A 22,369-nucleotide genomic window follows, 5' to 3' on the forward strand; every position below is an offset into this window, starting at 1 on the left:
TACATCACCAGTGCATAGCCATGTGGGGCTCAAACCCACAAACCGTGAGTTCGTGACCTGAGCTGAGATCGAGTCAGACTTTTAACCACTGAGCCACCCAAGTGCCCCTCTTCAGTCCTTTTATTCATTTATTTATTTACTTATTTTAAAGAAAAAAATTTTAATGTTTATTTTTGAGAGAGAGAGAGAGAGACAGAGTGCAAGCAGGGGAGGGCAGAGAGAGAAGGAGACACAGAATCTGAAGCAGGCTCCAGGCTCTGAGCTGTCAGCACAGCTCAGAGCCCGACGCGGGGCTCGAACTCACAAACTGTGAGATTATGACTTGAGCCGAAGTCAGGTGCTTAAGCGACTGAACCACCCAGGCACCCCTCTTCAGTCCTTTTTTTTTTTTTTTTTTTAATAATTTAACTTTATTTTTTATTTTTTAAAATTTACATCCATGTTAGTATATAGTGAAGCAATGATTTCAGGAGTAGATTCCTTAAGGCTCCTTACCCATTTAGGCCATCACCCCTCCCACAACCCTTCCAGCAACCCTCAGTTTGTTCTCCATATTTATGAATCTCTTTTGTCCCCCTCCCTGTTTTTGTATTATTTTTGTTTCCCTCTTCAGCCCTTTCAAATGAAGTTCCTCTGTAGTGTTTCTACCTGTCATTCTTTTCCTTTCTTCTGTGACTATCCTGTTCCGATCCTTATCCTACATGGCAAGTAGGTTTCACTTTGTATGCCAATTCTGATTGATTAGAATGTTATGTAGAGCATTCTGAGATTTCATTTAGTCTTGGGGAAGAAATGTGGATAGAGAAGGAGGTGAGGTGAGTCTTTATATCATGGGCGCCAGAGGGTATGTACTCACTGTAGCTTAGCAAGCATCCCAGTTGGTCTCTCCATGTCCAGACACTTCATCCATACTCCACGGCCCTAAGACTCTTCCCCAAACATTTTCATTATGTTCCATTTCTACTGAGAAACTTTTAGCGGCTCTCATTATTAGCTGAATCAAATCCAGACTATTTGGCCTGATAGCCAGGTCCCTTTACAGATTGTGTACACTGTATTTATTCTCCAGGTAAAGCAGATTATGCCAGTGTAGTCCTCTTCATCCTCTTAAACATAGTCTTTAATGGCTCAGCCCAGATCTTCTCTTGTAGTGTCTCACTGTATGTACCTTGGGAAAATGTGGTTCCTCCTGTGCTGAGGTAGCTTTTTTGGCAGGTGTCATTCCTGTGGTTTTGAACACACAGGGCCTTGTATTTAAGTGTAGCAACTCCTCCCCTCACAAACTTTCTCCTTAGAATGGACTCAGATAGGAGCAAAGCTACTTCCTAGAACAAAAGTGAGGTGTTTTGGGTTTTTTTTCCTGGTTTATGTTCATTTCATAGTCCACCATCCCTGTTATTTGTCAATTTTCTGTGTTTACTGTGTTTAAACTTAGTTTATTATTCCTAAAGCTGTCATTTTCATTCAACAAGTGCAGGAGCAGTGAGTATTGACAGTGCCGGTCGGAAGAACACATTTAACTATGGTAGAAATGAGAGATTGGGGCACTGGCTGCCCTAGTCAGAAGAGCATGTGACTCTTGACTTCAGGGCGGTGAGTTCAAGCCCCACAATTGGGTGAGAGATTTCTTAAAATTGAAAAAGATGAGAGATGAAAAAAAAGAGTATTAGGAAAATGATGGGTTGGGACAGGATGGGTTATTCTGAAGGAGAGAGAACAAAAAGTACCACGTCTAGTCAGTAATAATCCACCAAAGATAAAGAGAATTAATAGATGAAATGGAAAAACCTGGAAGTTCGCAGCTAATGGTGCTAATTTGGGAGAAGGCTAACATAGTGACGGTGCTACTGCTGGAACCCCAGTCAAGACTTGCAAATAGTGCCCCCGACACACAGTCCTTGCATGTAGGGTCTGGGCTGCCTCCCATGGTATCGGAGAAGTCTCTTCAGAGAAAGTTATCTTTTGGGAAATGATGCCTAGTGGAATGTTCATATGTGGTCCTCCTGTCCAGACACATGGATGATACACAAGAAACTTAAAAAAAATTTGTTGTTCAGTGCACTGTGATTTAGTTCAGATTGCTAGACAGGATTTAGTTAATCCTTATTGTGGTAGATTTAGTTAATCCTTGTTGTGGTAGATTATATTTTTAATTAGATATATTAAAATATGATTTACATCAAGTTCCCCCTTTTTAGTGTATAGCTCTTGAGTTTTGACAAACTTAAAGTCTTGGAGCCACCACCATAATTATACTATCACTCCATAAAGTTTCCTTGTGCCTTTTATCAGTCGTTCCCCTTCCTCTAACCCTGGCAATTACTGATCTTTTTCCTGTCATCATAGTTTTATCTTTTCTAGAATGTCATACAGATGGATCCATACAGAATACAAGCGTTTTGTGATTGGCTTCTCTCACATACCATAATGCTTTGAGATTCTTTTGTGTTACTGCGTGTAATAGTACTTTCTTCCCCATAGTGTGTGTGTGTGTGTTTTGTTTTATATTTGAGAGAGACAGAGCATGAGCAGGGGAGGGGCAGAGAGGGAGATACAGAATCCTAAGCAGGCTCCAGACTTGGAGTGGTCAGCACAGAGCCCGACGCAGGTCTCCAACTCTCAAACTGCGAGATCATGACCTGAGCAGAAGTCAGATGCTCAACCCACTGAGCCACCCAGGCGCTCCTCTTTCCCAGAGTTTTGTTCATCAGGTGTTGGACAAGTTGCAGTTTTTGGCTATTATGAATAAAGCTGCTATGAATATTTGTGTACAGATTTTGTGTGGTCATAGTGATTTCATTTTTCGTGGTTAAATACATAGAAATGGGATTGCTGAGTTGTAGGACAATTTAGTTTTAAAAGTAATTGGCAAACTGTTTGTTAAAATGCCTGTCCTATTTTTCCCCTCAGCCGTGTATGGGATTTTTATTAATTGCTCTAATTCTTGGCAATACTTGGTATGTTAATCTTTAATTTTAGCCATTCTGGTGGCTGTGTATTGGTATTTCATTGTGGTTTGAACTTACATTTCCTTGATACCTAATGATATTGAACTTCTTTTCCTGTGCTTGTTCGCCATTTATATATCCTCTTGGGTGAAAAGGAACTATTTGTGATCGATCTCACTTGTTTGGAAGTAAAAATTTCTGTATTTGCATTGCCTTCTAGGTTTATTTTAGAGCATCTTGAGGACAGAGACAAGTCCCTAGTATAACTTAACAAGCATAGTAAGTGATAAATTGTGTATTGACTGTATGAGCCTTGGTTTCATTGTTAAGCAGATGAGTTTGCTGTCAAGGAAACGTCACTTTATAAAGGAACATGACATTTGTTTTATAGGCATACCAAAGTTAAACTGTTCTTTTGAGTATTTCCTGTTTGTCAGGTTCTGGGGATGCAGTAGAGAACAAGCCAGATGAAGTCTCTTCCTTCCTGGAGTAGGGGAGACAAGGCAGAAAGTTCAAACTGCTCCCTCATAATATGTTTGAGTTGCTGATGCTTGCTTCTATCTTATAAAATATTGGAAAGCAGTCTTTTAGATAAGGAGAAGAAAACATACTGGTTTCATCAGAAGATAGGCCCTCTTTGGGTGCCTGGGCGCTTAAGCGTCTGACTTAGACTCAGGTCATGATCTTGCAGTTCGGGAGTTCAAGCCCCGAATCAGCCTCTGTGCTGACAGCTTGGATCCTGGAACCTGGTTAGGATTCCTGTGTCTCCCTCTCTCTCCGCCCTTCCCTGATTCTTGCTCTCTCTTTCTCTCTCAAAAAATAAACATTAAAAAAAATTGAAAGAAGATAGGCCCTCTTATGAGTGTGTAGTTGTTTTTTTAGTAATCTAGTTTGTTTATTTTATTTTGGAGAGAGTGTGAACTGGGGAGAGGGGCAGAGGGAGAGAGAGCATCTTATGCAGGCTCCACACTCAGTGCAGAGCCCAACGTGGGGCTCCATTCCACAGTCCTGGGATCATGACCTGAGTGGAAATCGGGTTGGATGCTCAACCCACTGAGCCACCCAGGTTCCCCAGTATTTTTTTTTTTTTTAATTAAGTAAGCTCTACACCCAACGTAGGGCTTGAACTCAAAACCCTGAGATCAAGAGTTGCAGGCTTAACCAACTGAGCCAGCTAGGTGCCCTGAGTAGTCTAGTATGTTGCTGTTTACTCCTTGTAATGCTTTAGGGGTAGCCACTGGCTAGCCACAGAAATCAGTAGGTTTGAGAATCCTTGTTGTCTAAGCTTGTGAAAGCTGATTAGGGTCATAAAGGAAAGAGGGGGAAAAGTTACTAGTGGAACTCACCTTGAGCTTCCTTTTCTGCTAGGGCATATTCATTTAGTATAAGTATAAATAAGTAAAGTATATGTATTTTTTTCTTATTTGATTATCACTCAGTCCTGTTAGGTAATCTGTTGCCCTGTCACATTTTACCTGTGTGGAAACTGAGGCCCAGAGAAGCTAAGTAAGTCCGTGTTTAAATTTACTCAGCTAAAAGGGAACAGCGATGGAATGACTTAATATTGTTGTAATTAGGATCTCTGAAAAGGTATGCAAGTGAGAACAGAAGAAAACTGGTAATGGATTTAAGGAATGTTAAAATTAGTTTCTTACTTTGATTTACCAGGAATTTGAGTCATTAGCTTGCAGTTCAGAGGCTCCTTAGGATGAACAATGGGGAAGAAAATGAGAATTTGCATTTGTGACAGAATTTATTCAGTCTGTAAATGTTATAGGAAGTCTGCATATTTTTAACCCAGTCTAAAAGGTCAGAGAATAAATAAGAGCTGCTGTTTATAAAACCTTTTTTCCTATATAAAATACATTAAGAGAAAACTAGCATTTCTGAGCCAAGTGGTGAGTAGTAGCCATTTTTCTGAAAAAAGTTTAGGTATCTGTGATGTGGAAACAGTTTATGGCGAACTTTCTATTTATAAGATGATAGTTCCCATTTATTCTGTACCTATTAGATTTCAGACACTGTGCCTAATGCATTATGTGTGTATATATATATATATATATATATATATATATCCTTTATTTGTTTTTTACTTTTTTTTTTTTTTTTGCTTTAGAGAGAGTGCGAGAGAACGCGTGAGTGGGGGGAGGGGGCAAAAGGAGACAGTGAGAGAATCCTAAGCAGGCTCCACTCTCAGTGCAGAGCCCATCATGGGGCTCGATCCCATGACCTTGGGATCATGACCTGAGCTGAAATCAAGAGTCAGATGCTTAACCGACTGAGCCACCCAGCCGCCCCAAAGCTTTAACTTTTAGTAACTGTGCTCCCCTGCTTCTAGTATAGCTCTATGACAACTGATAAAAATCAATGAAAACCATTTGGTTATAATTGTTAGCCATAAAATGGCTTCAGTTATCCAGACTTAGCCCTGGCAGTTCTCTTTATTTATAAATGAGTCTGGATCCAAAATCTGTGATTTTTTTTTTTTTCTTCAAAGTTTGGAAATAATGTTATAAATGGTGGTTAGTATTCTGCACCTGCCTATTTTGTCAGATTGTCGATTGTAACCCATAATTAATTTGAACTAAGTAGTATTGTACTATATCATGGGTTGAGAAGGTGTTTGTGGCTTGATCTAAGAACCCAAACACCACTTAACGTTTCTATATGAAAATAAGAGTGTAGAACCCAGTTCTCCACTCTCTCTTGGTCTTGTTAGAGGCTGCATAGCCCTGGGGCTATAGGACATACTGAATAAGACTTCAGCACACATTAATCTTTCAGAAAGGACTAATAGTTGAGGAAATGGTTGCTGTCCTCTTTGACTTTAGGGAAATTGAAATTCTTGGTTCAGTTATTTGCATGGGCCAGTCATGTTAGACGATCATAACATTTTATTTTTAATTACTGCAACACATTACTTTTTGCCCACCAGTTTAATCTAGCCTACCTTTTGCTGTTAGACTTAAACTCTTCTTTGGTTGTTCAAAAATCACCCTGCTCCCAAGCCCAAGGTCCTCTTCACCTTCAAGGCTTTCCATGATCTATCCTAGGGGTTAGCAAACTTTTTCTTTAAAGAGCCAGATAATCAAAGCTTTGCATGCCATATACAGTCTTTTTGGCATATACATGCACACACACACACATACACACACACACACACACACACACACACACAGGTCCTTTAAAAATGTAAAAATCATTCTTAGCTCTGGGCCATTTAAAAACAGGACATTTGCCGGGCAGCTTATAAAGCCTCATTTTATCTTTTTGATCCTGTTTTCCATAAGCTCTTCAAAGCATGGTCCATTTAAATCAGTATGGTCTCCTCATCACCTCTGCAGGTACCAAGCTCAGCCTTCATTTCCTGCCTGCTCTTCCATCATTTTTCTGCTTTTCCACACCCTCATACTTCTCTTTGTCATCCTTACTTAGATCCTCTAAGATCTAGCCCAGGTCTTCCATTGAAACATATTCTCACTTATTTTTCTTTTTATTAATTCCTGTAGAACTTAGTTTGTCCCATATGTTAGTTTTCTTGAGAACTTATTCCATGTTTTTCTGTAGTTAACTGCAAGAATAAAGATTGACATTTTCCCTCAAACTATTTTATGGAGAATGCCTGAAATTACTATTTTCTTTACACAAACCAGTATTCCTTCTGTTTGGCATCCTATTCCCTTCCCACAAATTTGAATTTTAGAATTGGAAGCTTGTGTTTCAGATCATCATGACTCATCCTCTTTGTTTCACACAAGAGCAGAAACTTTAAATGACATGTCCAAAGTCATACAACAATTTGTTTAGCACACCGCCTCCTTACTTTGTGACATAAGGCAGGGTATTTTATTTGTGGTTGAGTTTCTTCCTCTGTGAAATGGGGATGATGGGAATTAAATGAATTATGTATGTAAAATGCTTAAATCAATGCCTGGCATATAGTAAGTGTTTGTAACTTTTAACTGTTATAGCATGTTTGGAAATCAGTAGAAACTGCATGAGCAAGGTAAGGTTGCAGAGTGCTTGTTGGTAGGTTTGGGGTAGTGCTGGATGAGTGGATGCTCTTCAGCATTTTGTTGAGCTTGTGTATGTATACTGTTCATTAATTCAGTGTAAGTTTGAAGCTGTGAGACTAGAACAGTTAAAAGATGAACAAGGAGCACCTGCGTGGCTCAGAATGTTAAGTGTCCAACCCTTGGTTTCTGCTCAGGTCATGATCTCGTGGTTCGTGGGATCAAGCCCTGCTTCAGGCTCTGTGTTGACAATGCGGAACCTGCTTGGGATTCTCTCTGTTCCTCCCTCCTGTGTGTGTGTGTGTGTGTGTGTGTGTGTGTCTCAAAATAAACATTAAAAAAATTAAAAAGATAAACAATTGTTGAATCAGTGTTACGTTTCTGAAACTAACACTGTTAACCAGCTGGAATTAAAATAAAAAACTTAAGATGAATGAAACCTCTCTGCTTCCAGGTTATTCGGTAGAGTAGGAAAGGCAGGCATGCAGAGTGTAAACTGGTAGCACTGAGAAGGGAGGGAATGACTGCCTTGGGTGGGTGGTGAAGAAAAAAACCTTGAAAAAGACCCAGGGTGTTGAGATGGATCTTGAGGAATGGCGAGTAGTTTTCAGTGAGGCCATGGAAGAGAAGAGGAAGTTCTAGGATAGGAAGTTTGTGCTAAAGCAGAAGATGCTATAAACATGGTGTGTGTAGAAAGATATGATTTACAGTGTGGTGGAAGAAATGGAGGGGTGGTACTTGCTGAAAGCAGAGAGACAGATTTGGAAGCCCTTGTAGTTAGAGAAGAAGTGAAGTGAGTTTGAAATAAATACAAATGAGGGGCGCCTGGGTGGCTCAGTCGGTTAAGTGTCCAACTCCAGCTCAGGTCATGGTCTCGCGGTTCATGGGTTCAAGCCCCGTGTCGGACTCTGTGCCGACGGCTCAGAACCTGGAGTCTGCTTCGGATTCTGTATCTCCCTCTCTCACTGTCCCCCCTCCCCCCCCACCCTGTTTCTCTCTGTCTCTGAAATGCGAATAAATGTTAAAAAAATTTTTTTAAATACAAATGAGAAATTTTTTTTTTAATTTTTTTTTTTTAACGTTTATTTATTTTTGAGACAGAGAGAGACAGAGCATGAACAGGGGAGGGGCAGAGAGAGAGGGAGACACAGAATCGGAAGCAGGCTCCAGGCTCTGAGCCATCAGCCCAGAGCCCGACGCGGGGCTCGAACTCACGGACCGCGAGATCGTGACCTGAGCTGAAGTCGGATGCTTAGCCGACTGAGCCACCCAGGCGCCCCGAGAAATTTTTTAATAGAGAGTTTTAACATATATAAAAATAGAACATAGCTGTCCTACATAGCTGTCACTTAGCTTTAGCGGTTATCAGTAAATGGCTTACCTTTTTTCACCTGTAGTTCCCTTTTCCTCATTATCACTTGTTGTCTTGGAAAGGGGATTAAAGTTGTTTTGAGGCCCTGGGAAAGATTAATGACCAATGGCTAAAACATTGGGACAGAGACTTCATTGAGTTCACTACATGGAAACACTTCTGGTGCAATGGAGGGGATGAATGCTTTGGAAGGTTCATAAGACCAGTGTCTGAAGAAGCTCAAGGAGAGGATTGCAACTGGTGGCTACTCTCCACATGGCTATTTAAATTTATTTATTTATTTATTTATTTATTTATTTAAAATTAGAATTAAAAAGAAATGTTTTTTTTTTATGTTTGTATTTATTTTTGAGACAGAGAGAGACAGAGTGTGAGCAGGGGACGGGCAGGGATAGAGGGAGACACAGAATCTGAAGCTGGCTCCTGGCCCTGAGCTGTCAGCACAGAGCCCGATGCGGGGCTCGAACTCACAGACCGGGAGATCATGACCTGAGCTGAAGTCGGACACTTAACTGACTGAGCCGCCCAGGCTATTTAAATTTAAATTTAAGTTAATTAAAATAAAAATTCAGTCCTCAGTCACACTAGCCATATTTCACGTGCTCAGCCGTCACGTGTACTTAATGGCTACCATATTAGGCAGCACAGATATAGAATTTTTTTTTTTTTATCATTATAGAAAGTTTTGTTGAACAGCACTGGACTTGAGTCCTAAAATTCCTTTTTATCTGAGTCTCTTGGTGGGTGTAGCTCGTATCTCAATGTGCCTGGCTTTATGTTATGGCCATGTCCCTTATCCCTTCCTCTTAAGTAAAACTTTATATGAAGAGGATTTTTTTTACAAGTTTAATTTGTGTTGTAATATAAGAAAAATAATTGTGTTAGCTAACAATGATCAAGCATTTATTTAATATGCCAGGCATTGTTCTTAAGCCAGCCTGTCCTTATGAATATCACTGAATTTTTTATAGCCTTATGTGAAGATGCTGTTTTTTTTTTTTAATTTTTTTTTTTTTCAACGTTTTTTATTTATTTTTGGGACAGAGAGAGACAGAGCATGAACGGGGGAGGGGCAGAGAGAGAGGGAGACACAGGATCGGAAACAGGCTCCAGGCTCCGAGCCATCAGCCCAGAGCCTGACGCGGGGCTCGAACTCACGGACCGCGAGATCGTGACCTGGCTGAAGTCGGATGCTCAACCGACTGCGCCACCCAGGCGCCCCTCTTTTCTTGTTTTTAAAGGTACTGACTTTAGGGGCGCCTGGGTGGCTCAGTTGGTTAACGTCCGACTTCAGGTCATGATCTCAAGGTCTGTGAGTTCTAGCCCCGCGTCGGACTCTGTGCTGTCAGTTCAGAGCCTGGAGCCTGCTTCAGATTGTGTGTCTCCCTCTCTCTCTGCCCCTCCCCTGCTCATGCTCTGTCTCTGTCAAAAAATGAATAAACGTTAAAAAAAAAAAATGTTTAAAGGTACTAACTTTATCACCATTTTATAATGTTGAAATTGAGACACAATGAGCTGAAGTTACGAGGTTAAGGTCACAGAGCTAGGAAGTGATAGGGTCAGCGTAGGGTCTTGGGTTATTTATTTGTATATATTTTGACCAGCAGGTTGTAGAGAAATTAAATTAGTTCCTATGGGGATGGTAGTTGTTTTGAAACAGTGGTTCTAGATGATTATATGACTGGATTAATCTGGCAGTTGTGTGAATTTAGAGTTGCTGGTCCACCTTAGTTTGCTAAAAAGAAAAAAAACCCTAGCTTTAGTGTTTGGGTTTGTCGTGGCCTACCCCCTACTGCCGCCTTGACTCATTTTTTCAGTGTGGATATCATTATTCAGTAAGTATTAGTTAATAGAGTTTCCCTTTCTAGTAAAAAAAACTGAAATGGTTAGAAGAAAATGACTCACCTAAGTGAGTTAACTGTAAGAGCTGGAATTACATTTCTAGTTTTTAGTTGTCCTTTCTCCTGACAACTGTAGTTTTTTTGTACTATATAAACAAATCGAATTAGTTGGCATTTGTCATAATTCACATAAATTGTACTGTATACTTAATATACTTAATTTATTCAACAATTTATAATATTTACTGTATGCCAGCCTCTGTTAAGCCCTGGGCACACAGTGGTGAAGGAGACAGAAGTGTTTGCCCCCATGGAGTTTATATTCTGGGAGTGGGAAGTGGACAGAAACAGAAAGTAAGTTGGTTGAACACATAATAGAATTTCAGATATTAAGTGCTATCATTCATTAAATATTACTAAAGTATGAAAACGGTGATATAATAATGGTTGGGGAGCGACTTTTGATAATATGGTCAGGACAGGCTTTTCTGAGGATGGAACATTTAAATCGAAATCTAAATAATAAGCAGTTGGCTGTGTCAGTATCTGAGAAGAGTATTATTACACCTTTACTGGAAAGGGGTTAGCAGGTATGTCTTTCTTACTGTGCCAAAGAATATTAGTTACATCCAAACAACTAGTCAGGTTCTAGAAATCTGTATCAATGAAATACTTGGATTGTATAAGTTATCCAGGCCTGTTGAAAGTTATAGAAACTAGTAAATGACATCTATAGATACGGTGTTGAAGAATAGTAATGAAAGCAAGAATGATGAAAAATGAAGAAATAAAAAGTTGTATAATTACGTTGTGGAGGGCACTACCAATAGAAATTGCATATTCCTCCCCCACCCTCAGGATTTTGAAACAATAAGGGAAGAAATTTTATTCTAGCTAGATTATTTAATGTGTTTCAATTATCAGGAGTGTTCTTGGGTTGTTTGTATATATATTTTGCTTATTCAAGTGGTGAATGAGACAGATAAAATATACATATGAAAATAGCACATTTTAAACTTTGTCCTAGATATAACCTCTAATGTGTAAGTTGCCTGAAGGCAAGGCTCTGTTCATCTGGCTCATTCAACAGATATTTGTTAAATATAAAGTTAAAAAAACTACAATTTTTGAGTGCTTCCTCTGTGCTAGAGTGTTTATTTTACACCTTTAATGAAGTTTAATTGACATAAAATGAGTCCCACATTGTAAAATGTACAATGTAATAAGTTTTGACCAAATGAGAGTGTGTCTGTGTGTGTGTACATTTTTCATATTCTCTTACTTGATCCTCCACAACCCTGTGACTTGACTTATTTCCGTTTTACAGATAAGAAAACTGGGGACCAAAGTGATTAAGTAACCTTCCTGGGGTCACTGTAAGTGGCTGACCTGGGATTTGAAACCGAGTTGTCTGAAAAGTAGAGTAGACCTTTGGGTTTTGGTATGCCCTCTGTTTTTAAGCACTGCACTCTGAAGTCCTAGTGCTTTTGGTTTCCTGGGTTGGGAATATCTGTGATCTCCTCTCTAATTTATCCATAGTTTCTTCATATTTGTGTGTGTGTGTGTGTGTGTGTGTGTGTGTGTGTGTGTGTGTTTTGCTATTGGTGATGTCCTTTTGCAACAAAAATTTTTTTGATCCCTCCCCCCCGCCTTAAATAAGCTCTAGGCCCAATGTGGGGCTTGAAAACAAAACCCTCAGATCGAGTCACCTGCCCTACTGACTAGTCAGGCACCCCAAATTTCTGATTTTGATCAAGTCCCATTTATTTTTTCGTCTGTTGATTGTGCCTTTAGTGTCATATCTAAGAATCCATTGCCAAATCCAAGGTCTTGAAGATTTACCCCAATTTTTTTTCTTGCAAGAGTTTTAGAGTTTTAGCCTTTACATTTAGGTATTTGATCCATTTTGAATTCTTATATATGTTGTAAGGTAGGAGTTCAGCCGCATTCTTTTACATGTGGATATCCATTTGTCTCAGCTCTATTTGTTGAAAAGACTATTCTTTTCTCAGTAAGTTGTCTTGGTTCTCTTTTCAAAAATCATTTGACTATAAATGTAAGAGTGTATTTTTGGACTGTTGCTATTTCATTGTTCTTTTATCCTTATGTTAGGAGCATACTATCTTGATTACTGTAGGTTCTCATTTTGAATTCCTGATGTATCATTTCTTCTGTAAATATTTCAATGTATATATTTCTCTAAGAGAATGAAAGTTTTAAAAACATCACACTTGGGGGCAAGGCACCTGGCTGGCTCAGTCAGTAGAGCTTGTGACTTTTTTAAAAAATTTTTTTCGATGTTACTTTTTTGAGAGAGAGAGAAGGGGAGGGGCAGAGAGAGAGGGAGACACACAATCTGAAGCAGGCTCCAGGCTTCCAGCTGTCAGCACAGAGCCCATTGTGGGGCTTGAACTCAAGAGCTGCGATCATGACCTGAGCCGAAGTCGGACACTTAACCGCGACTGAGCCACGCAGGCACCCCTTAATTCTTTAGTATTAGGTAATGTCTAGTCATTTAAAATTTTCCCAATTGTGTGTCTCTTAAAAAATAATCTGCTTTACTGAAGTATAGTGTACATACAGTAAAATTCACCAATTTTATGTGCAATGTAATGAATTTTTAGCCTCAGATTAATTTTGTTACAATTTACATATAGTAAAATTTAACCTTTTTTAGGTATGTTTTAGGAGTTTCTTTTTGGCTCTGCCTTTAGTTTGGGGAGTGGCAAGTTTAAGGTATAGTTTACATGCAGTAAACTCATCCTATTCAGTGTAAAGTTCTTTGAGTTTTGGCAAATGTATAGTCACATAATCACTACCACAATTCAGATACCACCCTATAAAGTTCCCTCTGTACTTTTATAATAAACATCCTTTCTTCTCCCTTAGCCCCTGGCAGTCACTGATTTGATTTCTGTATAGATTTGCCTTTCCAGAATGTCATATAAATGGGATTATGGATTATTTTTGTGTCTAGCTTCTTTAATTTATCACAGTGCTTTTGAAATTCATCCATGCTGTGTGTAGCATGTATCAGTAATTTGTAATTTTATTACAGAGTAGTATTCCACTATTCAGGATGTACTACTGCGGTTTATTCATTTATCAGGTAATAGACATTTGGGCTGTTTTCACTTTTTGGCTATTTTGAAGAAACCAGCTCTGAACATTCACATTCATTACTTTTTTTTTTTTTTTTTTTTTTGTTATTTAATTAGGTTCTTTGTAAGAAATTTAGAACACCAATTTGTGAGGGTAAACTCCATTCGTGAGAGCAAACACAGAGCGGAGGTAGCCCTGAAGCTGAGGAACGGCTTTGATTTTTGGCAGAATTTGCGAGTCCACAGCTTTCTGATCAACCTTGCGCTGCTCTGTAATCTCGTATTTCTCTTTCTCCGTGTCGAAGATCTCACCTTCCTGGTGTCGGGGCTTACGCAGCTGCTTCTTCTTGAAGTAAGCATCAGTGAGGTGTTTGGGGATTTTCACATTGCTGATATCAATTTTGGTGGAGGTGGCAATGACAAATTTCTGGTGTGTTCTACGCAGAGGAACTCGATTAAGGGACAGAGGTCCAGTCACAAGTAGCAAGCCACTGCTCAGTTGCTTCAGGAAAACCACTCTCTTGCCTCTGTGGCGCCCAGTGAGGATGATCAAAATGGTCCCAGGAGTGATGCTAGCTCGCAGTTTCCTCACATACTGACTAAAAGGTTTTTTGCCGTGGCTCAACAGCTTCCGAGGCACATCTTCAGTAGGATAATACCTAGGCATTTTGCGAAGTTTAACCACTCGGGTACCACCATTCTTGTCACCACCAACTGGTTTTGTGACAGTAGCAAGAACCTTCTCCTTCTTTTTCTTTTCAATCCTGGATTTAGCTGCTGAATACTTCCTCTTGTACATGGCCTTTCTCGAATACATAGCCGATCGGGAATACCTGCCAATTCCTCTGACTAGGACAGGGTTTCGGCTGCAGTGGGGCTTCCCCTTCTTTGGCGTTTTAGCCTTGGGGCTACCCTTCTTAACCTTGCCACCAGCATCAGCCTTCTTGGCTTCAGGTTTCTTCTCCTTAGCATCCGGCTTCTCAGCTTTTTCGCCCGCCATCTTGCAAGATGGGAAAGAGCTCACATTCATTACTTTTGAATACGTACCTGGGAGTGGGGTTGTATAAGTCTGTTTGACTTTATAAGAAAATGCCAAACTGTTTTCCAAAATGGCTGTGCCATTTTCCATTCCCACCAGTGGTGTGTGAGAGTTTCAGCTGCTTGGCATCCTTGCTAGTGGTTGGTATTATCAGTCTTTAATTTTATTAGCTAAGTCTACTTGCTTAAATGACTGTGTAAGTCTTTTGCCTGCTTATTGAGCTATTTATCTTCTTATTAATAAGTTCTTTGAGTTCTTTGTAATTCTGGGTATAAGGTTATTATCAGACATAACATTTTGCAAATGTTACCTTGTCTGTGGGTTGACTTAATTTTCTTCTTCTTTTCTTTTTTTTTTTTTTTTAATTTTTAATGTTTGTTTATCTTTGAGAGAGACAGAGTACAAGTGGAGGAGAGGTAGAGAGAGAGAGGGACACAAAATCCGAAGCAGGCTCCAGGCTCTGAGCTGTCAGCACAGAGCCCGATGCGGGGCTTGAACTCACAAACTGTGAGATCATGACCTGAGCTGAAGTCTGACGCTTAACCGACTGAGCCACCCAGGCGCCCCGACTTAATTTTCTTAACAGTCTTTCAAAGGACAGAATACTTGAAAATTGGATGAAATCTAATTTGTCAATTTTTTGCTTTTATGGTTTGCATTTTTTCTGTTCGAAAATTTTTGTCTAACCAAAGGTCATAGAGATTTTCTCCCATATTTTCTGTTAAAAGTTATACTTAACTCTTTTGTGATTAGGTCATTGATACATTTTGAGTTAGCCTTGACAAGCTTTTGTTTCTAGTAGCTTTTTGGTAGATTCTCTTAGGATTTTCTGCCTAAATGATCATACTATCTTTATTATTAAAGACAGTTTTCCTTTTTTCTTTCTAGTCTTGCCTTGATATTGCCTAAGCTAGAACTTCCAGTTCTAGTGTCTCTTCATTTTATTTATTTATTATTTTTTGTGATGTTTATTTATTTTTGAGAGAGAGAGAGCTTTTGAGCAAGTGAGCGCTAGTGGGGGAGGGGCAGAGAGGGAGAGAGACTGAGGATCCAGAGCAGGCTCTGCGCTGACAGCAGAGAGCCCAGTGCAGAACTTGAACTCATGACCCATGAGATCATGACCTGAGCCAAAGTCGGACACTTAACTGACGGAATCACCCAGGCGCCCCCATTTTATTTTTTTATAATTCTAATCAAGATTCTCGTGAGATTCACAAGTTGATATGTCATCCATTTTAATCTGCCTTCTACCTCTTATTTTATGCTAGGTGCTTTTGATTCAGTGATCAGTACAAAGTCCCTAACTTTGTGGAACTTGCTCATTGTCATCAGAGGCACATTAGTAAAATACCTTGATTTTTCAAAAGGTGGATCAACATCAATTCCATTGTAAAGCTTAAAGATAATTAAATGAGAATAAGAACACTTTGACATTTCTCGGTTATGTGTACATTAAACTTCCATGAAGAAAGTATTTAATAAACTGTGAAGAAATTTGTTTTAAATATTTATTTATTTTGAGAGAGCACGAGGGAGAGAGAGCTCTGCACCACCATGGAGCCCAACTTGGGGGCTGGATCCCATGAACCATGAGGTCAGGACCTGAACCGAAATCAAGAGTTGGATGCTCAACCGACTGAACCATCTAGATGCTCCAAGAAATTTGTTTTAGAAATAATGGCTCATGTAAAACAGCAGTAGACTTTATTTTTAAAATTGTAGTTGTTGACATTGCAGCCACATTTTTTTTTCAGCGCAGAGGTTGGCAAATCTTTCTTGAAATGACTCGGATAGTAAGTGTTTTAGACATTGTGGGCCATATAACTTCTCTGTTGCATATTCTTGGCTTTTCTTCTTCCTTCCCCTCCCCCTTCCTCCCTTCCTCCCTTCCTCCCTTCCTCCCTTCCTCCCTTCCTCCCTCTCTCCCTCTCTCCTTAAAAACCATACTTAACTCAGAATCTCAACAAAAACAGGTTGTGGGCTGTAGTTTGCTGACCATTGATTTACGTAATGATTACTTTGAAATCTTTCTCCATCTTTTTCTTTCTACTTTGGGCGCATTTATTCATTAGATATTTATTAAGTGTATATCATATGTGAGCTATGGTTCCTTTTTGCTGATTTTGGTAAGCGGTACAAAGACGTGTAAGATACTATGTGCCAATCTTTGTTGTTTAGGTTTTATTTCATCCAGGAGCTTTTGGCCAAGGGCATGAATGAATGGGCGTTGAAACCCAGGAGTTTCAGTCTAGAGAGTACTGTGTGTATTTGATTGGGATGTCATATTCCAAGGAAGGTTTCTTGAAAGATGACATTTGAGTTTCAAGGCTGTGTAGGATTGAATTTTTCTATTACAAGACATTAAAGACATTTTGGACGGTAAAGTAGAAGTTAATAAATCATGTAGAGTTCCTAATTTAAAAAAGTGTATAATTTTAGATATATAGAAAAGCTGCAATGATATTACAAATAATTCTATACCCTTCACCTTCATTCTTTATGTAATATTTACTTTTTAATTTTTTCTCTGTTAAATTAAGATACACATATATAATTTGTTATAAAATTAAAATTATTTTATTAAACGTATGGGAGACATGGTGCTCCTTAGCCCTAAATAATTCAGAGTACATTTCCTAATAACAAGGACATTCTCTTTCAAAACCACAGTACATTTGTCAAAATGAGAAAATTAATGTTGTGTCAGACTGTTATCTATAGACCTTATTCAGATTTCACTCGTTCTGATGTTCTCTACAGCAAAACAGAATACTCTTTTGATGGCCCAGGAACCAATCTGGGATTATATGTTACATTCAGTTGTCATGTCTTTTTGGTTTCCTTTAATCTAAACTAGTTCCTTAATCTTTGTCTTTTATGACTTGATGCTTTTGAAGAATTCAGGTTATTTTGTAGAATGTCCCTTAACTGGGGTTCCTCTCTTTCCTCATGATTTAGATTCTGATTGTGCCTTCTTAAGCAAGAATACCACAGATTTGCCATGTTCTTATTGCATGATTTGGGGCAGGTACATGATGTGCATATTTGTCCCATTGCTGGTACACTGTTAACTTGGATGACTTGGCAAGGAACGGATAGGTTTTTCTTTTTTCTGATTTCTTTAATTTTTTAAGTAACCTCTACCCCCATTGTGGGGCTTAAACTCAACGACTAAGAGTTGTGATCAAGAGTCGCATGCTCTACTGACTAAGCCAGCCTCGCGCTCTAGATCTGCTAGACTTCTTTCCTAGAAAATTATTTTTCACTTTGTCATTAATCAGTATCTTGTGGGGAGTTGCTTTATAACTATATAAATATCCTGTTTCTGTTTTACTAGATTTAGCATCCATTGGTGATTTTTGTGTGAAACAGTTTATTAAATGGCTACCAAATTGTAACCTTTTAATAACGTCATTCCTTCTACCTTTATTAGTTGGAATTCACTTGTCGGGTTGACAGGATGACAAGGAGATGGGGCTTGAGGTGGAGGAGCAGAGAGCTCAGTATTAGGATGGCACAGATAATTTCTGTGAGGACTTCATCTTCATAACCTAGGAGTTATGTGAAAGGGCACAGAGTCCAGATGAATGTCTCTTTCTTCTTCATGATGGACTGACCCTTTTATCATAAAATGTCCCTCTTGGGCACCTGGGTGGCTCAGTCGGTTAAGCGGCCAACTTTGGCTCAAGTCACGATCCCGTGGCTTGTGGGTTTGGGCCCCGCTTCTGGCTCTGTGCTGACAGCTCAGAACATGAAGCCGGCTTCGGATTTTGTGTGTGTGTGTCTCTCTCTGCCCCTTCCACACTCCCACTCTGTCTCTCTCAAAAATAAACACTAAAAAATTTTTTTAAATGTCCCTCTTTCTAGTAACACTTCTGTTTCGTTAGATAATTGTACAGCCACTGCAGCTTTCTTGTATGTGCTGTTCTTACAATATTTCCTTTTCCATCCTTTTCCTTTCAGTCTCTTTGTATCTTTAAATCTAAAATTCCTCTCTTATAGACTGTGTATGGTTGGATCTTGTTTTTTTATTCACTTAAGCCTGTGTCTGCAGTGATTCTGTCAGTCTCCTATGGTAGCCTCTGACTACAAACTCCACTGTTTTTGAGGGCACCCTTTGGCATGAACTTCTCTACATGCTGTTGCAAATGAATTTCCGCTGGGAAGAGAATCTGAGCTTATCTCTCTCTTTTTTTTTAAATGTTTATTTTTGAGAGAAGGAGAGAGAGAGAGAGAGAGAGAGAGAGAGAATGGGGGAGGGGCAGAGGGAGAGGGAGACACAGAATCAGAAGCAGGCTCCAGGTTCTGAGCTGTCAGCACAGAGCCCCACGTGGGGCTCCAACTCATGAACCATGAGATCATGACCTGAGCAGAAGTCAGATGCTTAACCCACTGGGGTGTGGCCCTCCCCCCTTTTTAATTGTGGTAAAATGTACATCGCATAAAAGTTAACCTTTGTAACCATTTTTAAATGTGTAGTTCAGGGGACCGAAGTACCTTCACTTTGTTGTGCTCCCGCCTCCTCTATTAAGTTCCAAAATAATATCCCAGAAGGAATCCCTTTACCCACTAAGCATTTGCTCCCTATCCCAGCCATCCTTAGCTCCTGGTATTCACCAGTCTACTTTTTGTGTCTATGAATTTGACTACACTATATACCTCCTATAAGTAGAGTCATACAATAGTTGTCCTTTTGTGTATGTGGCTTCTTTTCACTTAGCATGTGTTCATCCTTGTTGTATGTGTCAGAACTTCATTTGTTTTTAAGGCTGAAAAATATTCTATTGTATGGATATACCACCTTGTGTTTATCATTTGTCAGTGGACATTTGGGTTTTTCCACCTTTTGGCTATTGTAAATAATGCTACTCTGAACATTGATGTACAAATATCTGTTCAGATCCATGCTTTCAGTTATTTTGGGTATGGATTCAGGAGTGGTATTGCTGGATCATAGGATAATTCTGTTTAATATTTTTTAAATTTTTAATGTTTATTTTTGAGAGAGCATGAGCAGGGAAGGTGCAGATAGAGAGAGAGAGAGAGAGAGGGAGAGATTTTTTGAAGCAGGCTCCAGGCTCTGAGCTATCAGCATAGAGCCTGATGTGGGGCTTGAACTCATGAGTGGTGAGATCATGACCTGAGCTGAAGTCGGACGCTTAAACTGACTGAGCCACCCAGGCGCCCCAATTCTGTTTAAATTTTGGGGGACTGCCATACTATCTTCCACAGCAGCTATAACATTTTACATTCCCACAGGTAGTACACATGGGTTCCAGTTTCTCCACATTTTTCCAACACTTGTGATTTTCTGTCTTTTTTATAATAGCTTTCATAGTGGGGGTGAAGTGGTAGCTCATTGGGATTTTGATTTGCACCTTTCCTGATGACTAGTGATGTTGAACATCTTTTCATGTGCTTATTGGCTAACTGTATAGCTTCTTTGGAGAAATGTCTATTCAAGTCTTTTGTCCATTTTTGAATTGGGTTGTATGTTTTTTTGTTGTTGTTTAATGAATTGCAGTTGTTTATGTATTCTGGAATTATCAGATACATGAAATGTACATACCTTACTCTGAAAAGTGGTGTCTTTACCCTGATAACTGATAATCCTTTGCATAAGAGCTTTTAATTTTGATGAAATAATTTTTGGTATTTTTTTTTAATGTTTATGCATTTTGGTGTCACAGTTAAATCATTGCCAAGTTTAAAGTCACGAAGACTTTTCTCCTGTGTTTTCTCCTAAGAATTTCATAGTGGTAGCTCTTAAATTTACATCTTTGACCCATTTTGGGTTAATTTTTGTGTATGATTTAAGTTGTAAAGTTTCACCATATATGTGAGGGTTTATTTCTGGGCTCTCTATTCTATTTCATTGGATTTTATGTTTGTCCTTATGCCAGCACCACACTATTCTGATTACTGTAGCTTTATAGTAAGTGTTGAAATTGAGAAGCTACACTTTGCTTTTGATTTATGTGTCTTTAAATTTATAATCATTTTCCCTCCCTCTACACTGTTTTTTTCTTCTCATGCCATTTATTTGTTGCATAACCCATCTTTTGTTAGGTCAAATTTACCACATTCTGGGGCGCTTGGGTAGCTCAGTGGGTTAAGCACCTGACTCTTGATTTTGGCTCAGGTCATGATCTCAAGGTTGGTGAGTTCGAGCCCCAGGTGCAGAGCCTGCTTGGGATTCTTTCTCTCCCTCTCTCTCTGCCCCTCCCCTGCTTGCACTCGCAGGCTCTCTCTGTTTCTCTCTCAAATAAATAAACCTAAAAAAAAATGCCACATTCTGGGTTTAACGGATTTGTAACCTCATGGTATCAGTTAATATATTCTTCTACACCCTGTTTCCCGTAAACTAGTAGGTCTTGATTAAATCCAGGCTCCAATTGCATCATATCAGAAGGTACTTTTTTTTTTTAACCTAAAGAGATTGTGAAAAACATGCAGAATGATAAAAATGAAGCCCTGCACACCTGTCACCTCATCTCAACAGTTATTAACTCAAGCCAGTCTTATTTACAACCCCAGCTATTTCCTCCTTCCTGTATTAGTTTGAAGCAATATAAACTACTGTTACTCTTTAAAATTTCTTTATATTAACTTGGCATTTTGAATCACATATTAACTTGATATTCAATAACTATTGAAAGCATATAATCCTGGATATGATTGTTTTGTGAAATATTCATCTAGTCATAGGTATGTTTAGGACTAGAATATGATCTTGGCTTTTTTGAAATTTAGTTTCTGTAACTATATGAAACATTACCTTGCTTTGTTCCAAAATACTAAAGAAAAAATTAAAAGTAAAGCATCTCTAAATGGATCCCAAAAGAAAAAACAAGAATGAATTTAAACTTTTAGCATAAGTTTCAGAGAATGCTCCTATGGTATGCTAACATTTCCCTTCGTTATTCCACCACTGGAAACCATTCCATCAATGGTTTCTATACTCCGTACCTCTTGGTATTGCTCTCAGCCCAAGCCCAAGCATGATTTGTTCTAAGTAAACCAGGTTGTCAAACAATTGCTCTTTATTAGTCAAAGATGTAATTGTATAATCAATAAAAATATAGAAGTCCCACCTCACAGAAGTCTTTAAATTCTTTTAAATCGCTTTATGGGGATGCAGGTGAATTTATGGGTACTGAATTGGTGGCATTTAAATCTTAACTGTGGTATCTCAGCAACCACTAAGATAAGGTAACCCTAAGCAAGATTTTTAGCCATTTTATGTAGCCTTTAAGTACAGGCTACAAATAAATAGAAAACCCCAATAAATTCAAATGAAATGAATTTATTTGAAAAAATTTAGAAATTTGATTAGGTTTAATTGTGAAGGTAGTTTATTCCTTGTGACGCAGTTTTAGAGAGGCAGTATAACCTAGAAATGAAAAGCCTGGACTTCGGGTCACCTGGTTACAATACCAGCTCTCCTGCTCATGAACTAGAGGATTTTAGTCAAGATAATTAACTAAGGTTTGGTTTCCTCACCTGTAAAGTGAAGGGTAAGAGATTGGACATAGTGTTTATCATAGGGTCTGGTTTTTGCAGTATTAGTTACTTACTATTATTATTCTCTTCCTTAGACTTTAGTAATTTCTCTCTCGGTGCTATGTGTGAAGCAAAGAGTTACGGAATCAGAATGTTAGAAATGGAAAGAATTTCAGAGGTGTTGTGGTCGGATGTTAATTTCTAGATGACAGAGAGTGATTGGGTTGGAGAGCAAACCAATCCTGTCCTTGGAGTTCTAAGATCAGTGCTATTTTACTGGGAATTGGCACCATACATACTGGTAGACTCTTTAGACCTGAATTGTACTTCTCTTTGAATGTTTTAAATTTGTGGCTTGAGTATCATGGTTATTTTATTAAAATGAGATTCCAGGGGCGCCTGGGTGGCTCAATCGGTTAAGCGTCCGACTTCGGCTCAGGTCATGATCTCACGGTCCGTGAGTTCGAGCCCTGCGTCGGGCTCTGGCCTGATGGCTCAGAGCCTGGAGCCTGCTTCCAATTCTGTGTCTCCCTCTCTCTCTGCCCCTCCCCC

General features: G+C 39.1%; 2 protein-coding genes across 9 annotated transcripts in view; one reads left to right on the forward strand and one right to left on the reverse strand.

The window, feature by feature from the left end:
- The window catches only part of ATXN2 (ataxin 2), a 127,714-nt gene that overhangs the window by 11,879 nt on the left and 93,466 nt on the right, over window positions 1–22,369 (forward strand). The window lies entirely within an intron of this gene.
- Window positions 13,405–14,298, reverse strand: LOC125914565 (60S ribosomal protein L6-like). The gene has a single exon (XM_049619956.1). It carries the CDS (start codon window positions 14,273–14,275, stop codon window positions 13,409–13,411), a length of 867 nt encoding a protein of 288 aa, XP_049475913.1. The 5' UTR covers window positions 14,276–14,298; the 3' UTR covers window positions 13,405–13,408.

Source organism: Panthera uncia (assembly GCF_023721935.1).
Source record: "Panthera uncia isolate 11264 chromosome D3 unlocalized genomic scaffold, Puncia_PCG_1.0 HiC_scaffold_8, whole genome shotgun sequence".
Classification (NCBI taxonomy): Eukaryota; Metazoa; Chordata; class Mammalia; order Carnivora; family Felidae; genus Panthera; species Panthera uncia.

What these genes read in the sequence shown, in the direction of transcription:
- LOC125914565 (XM_049619956.1), bottom strand. Translation starts at nt 14,275, where the DNA reads ATGGCGGGCGAAAAAGCTGAGAAGCCGGATGCTAAGGAGAAGAAACCT.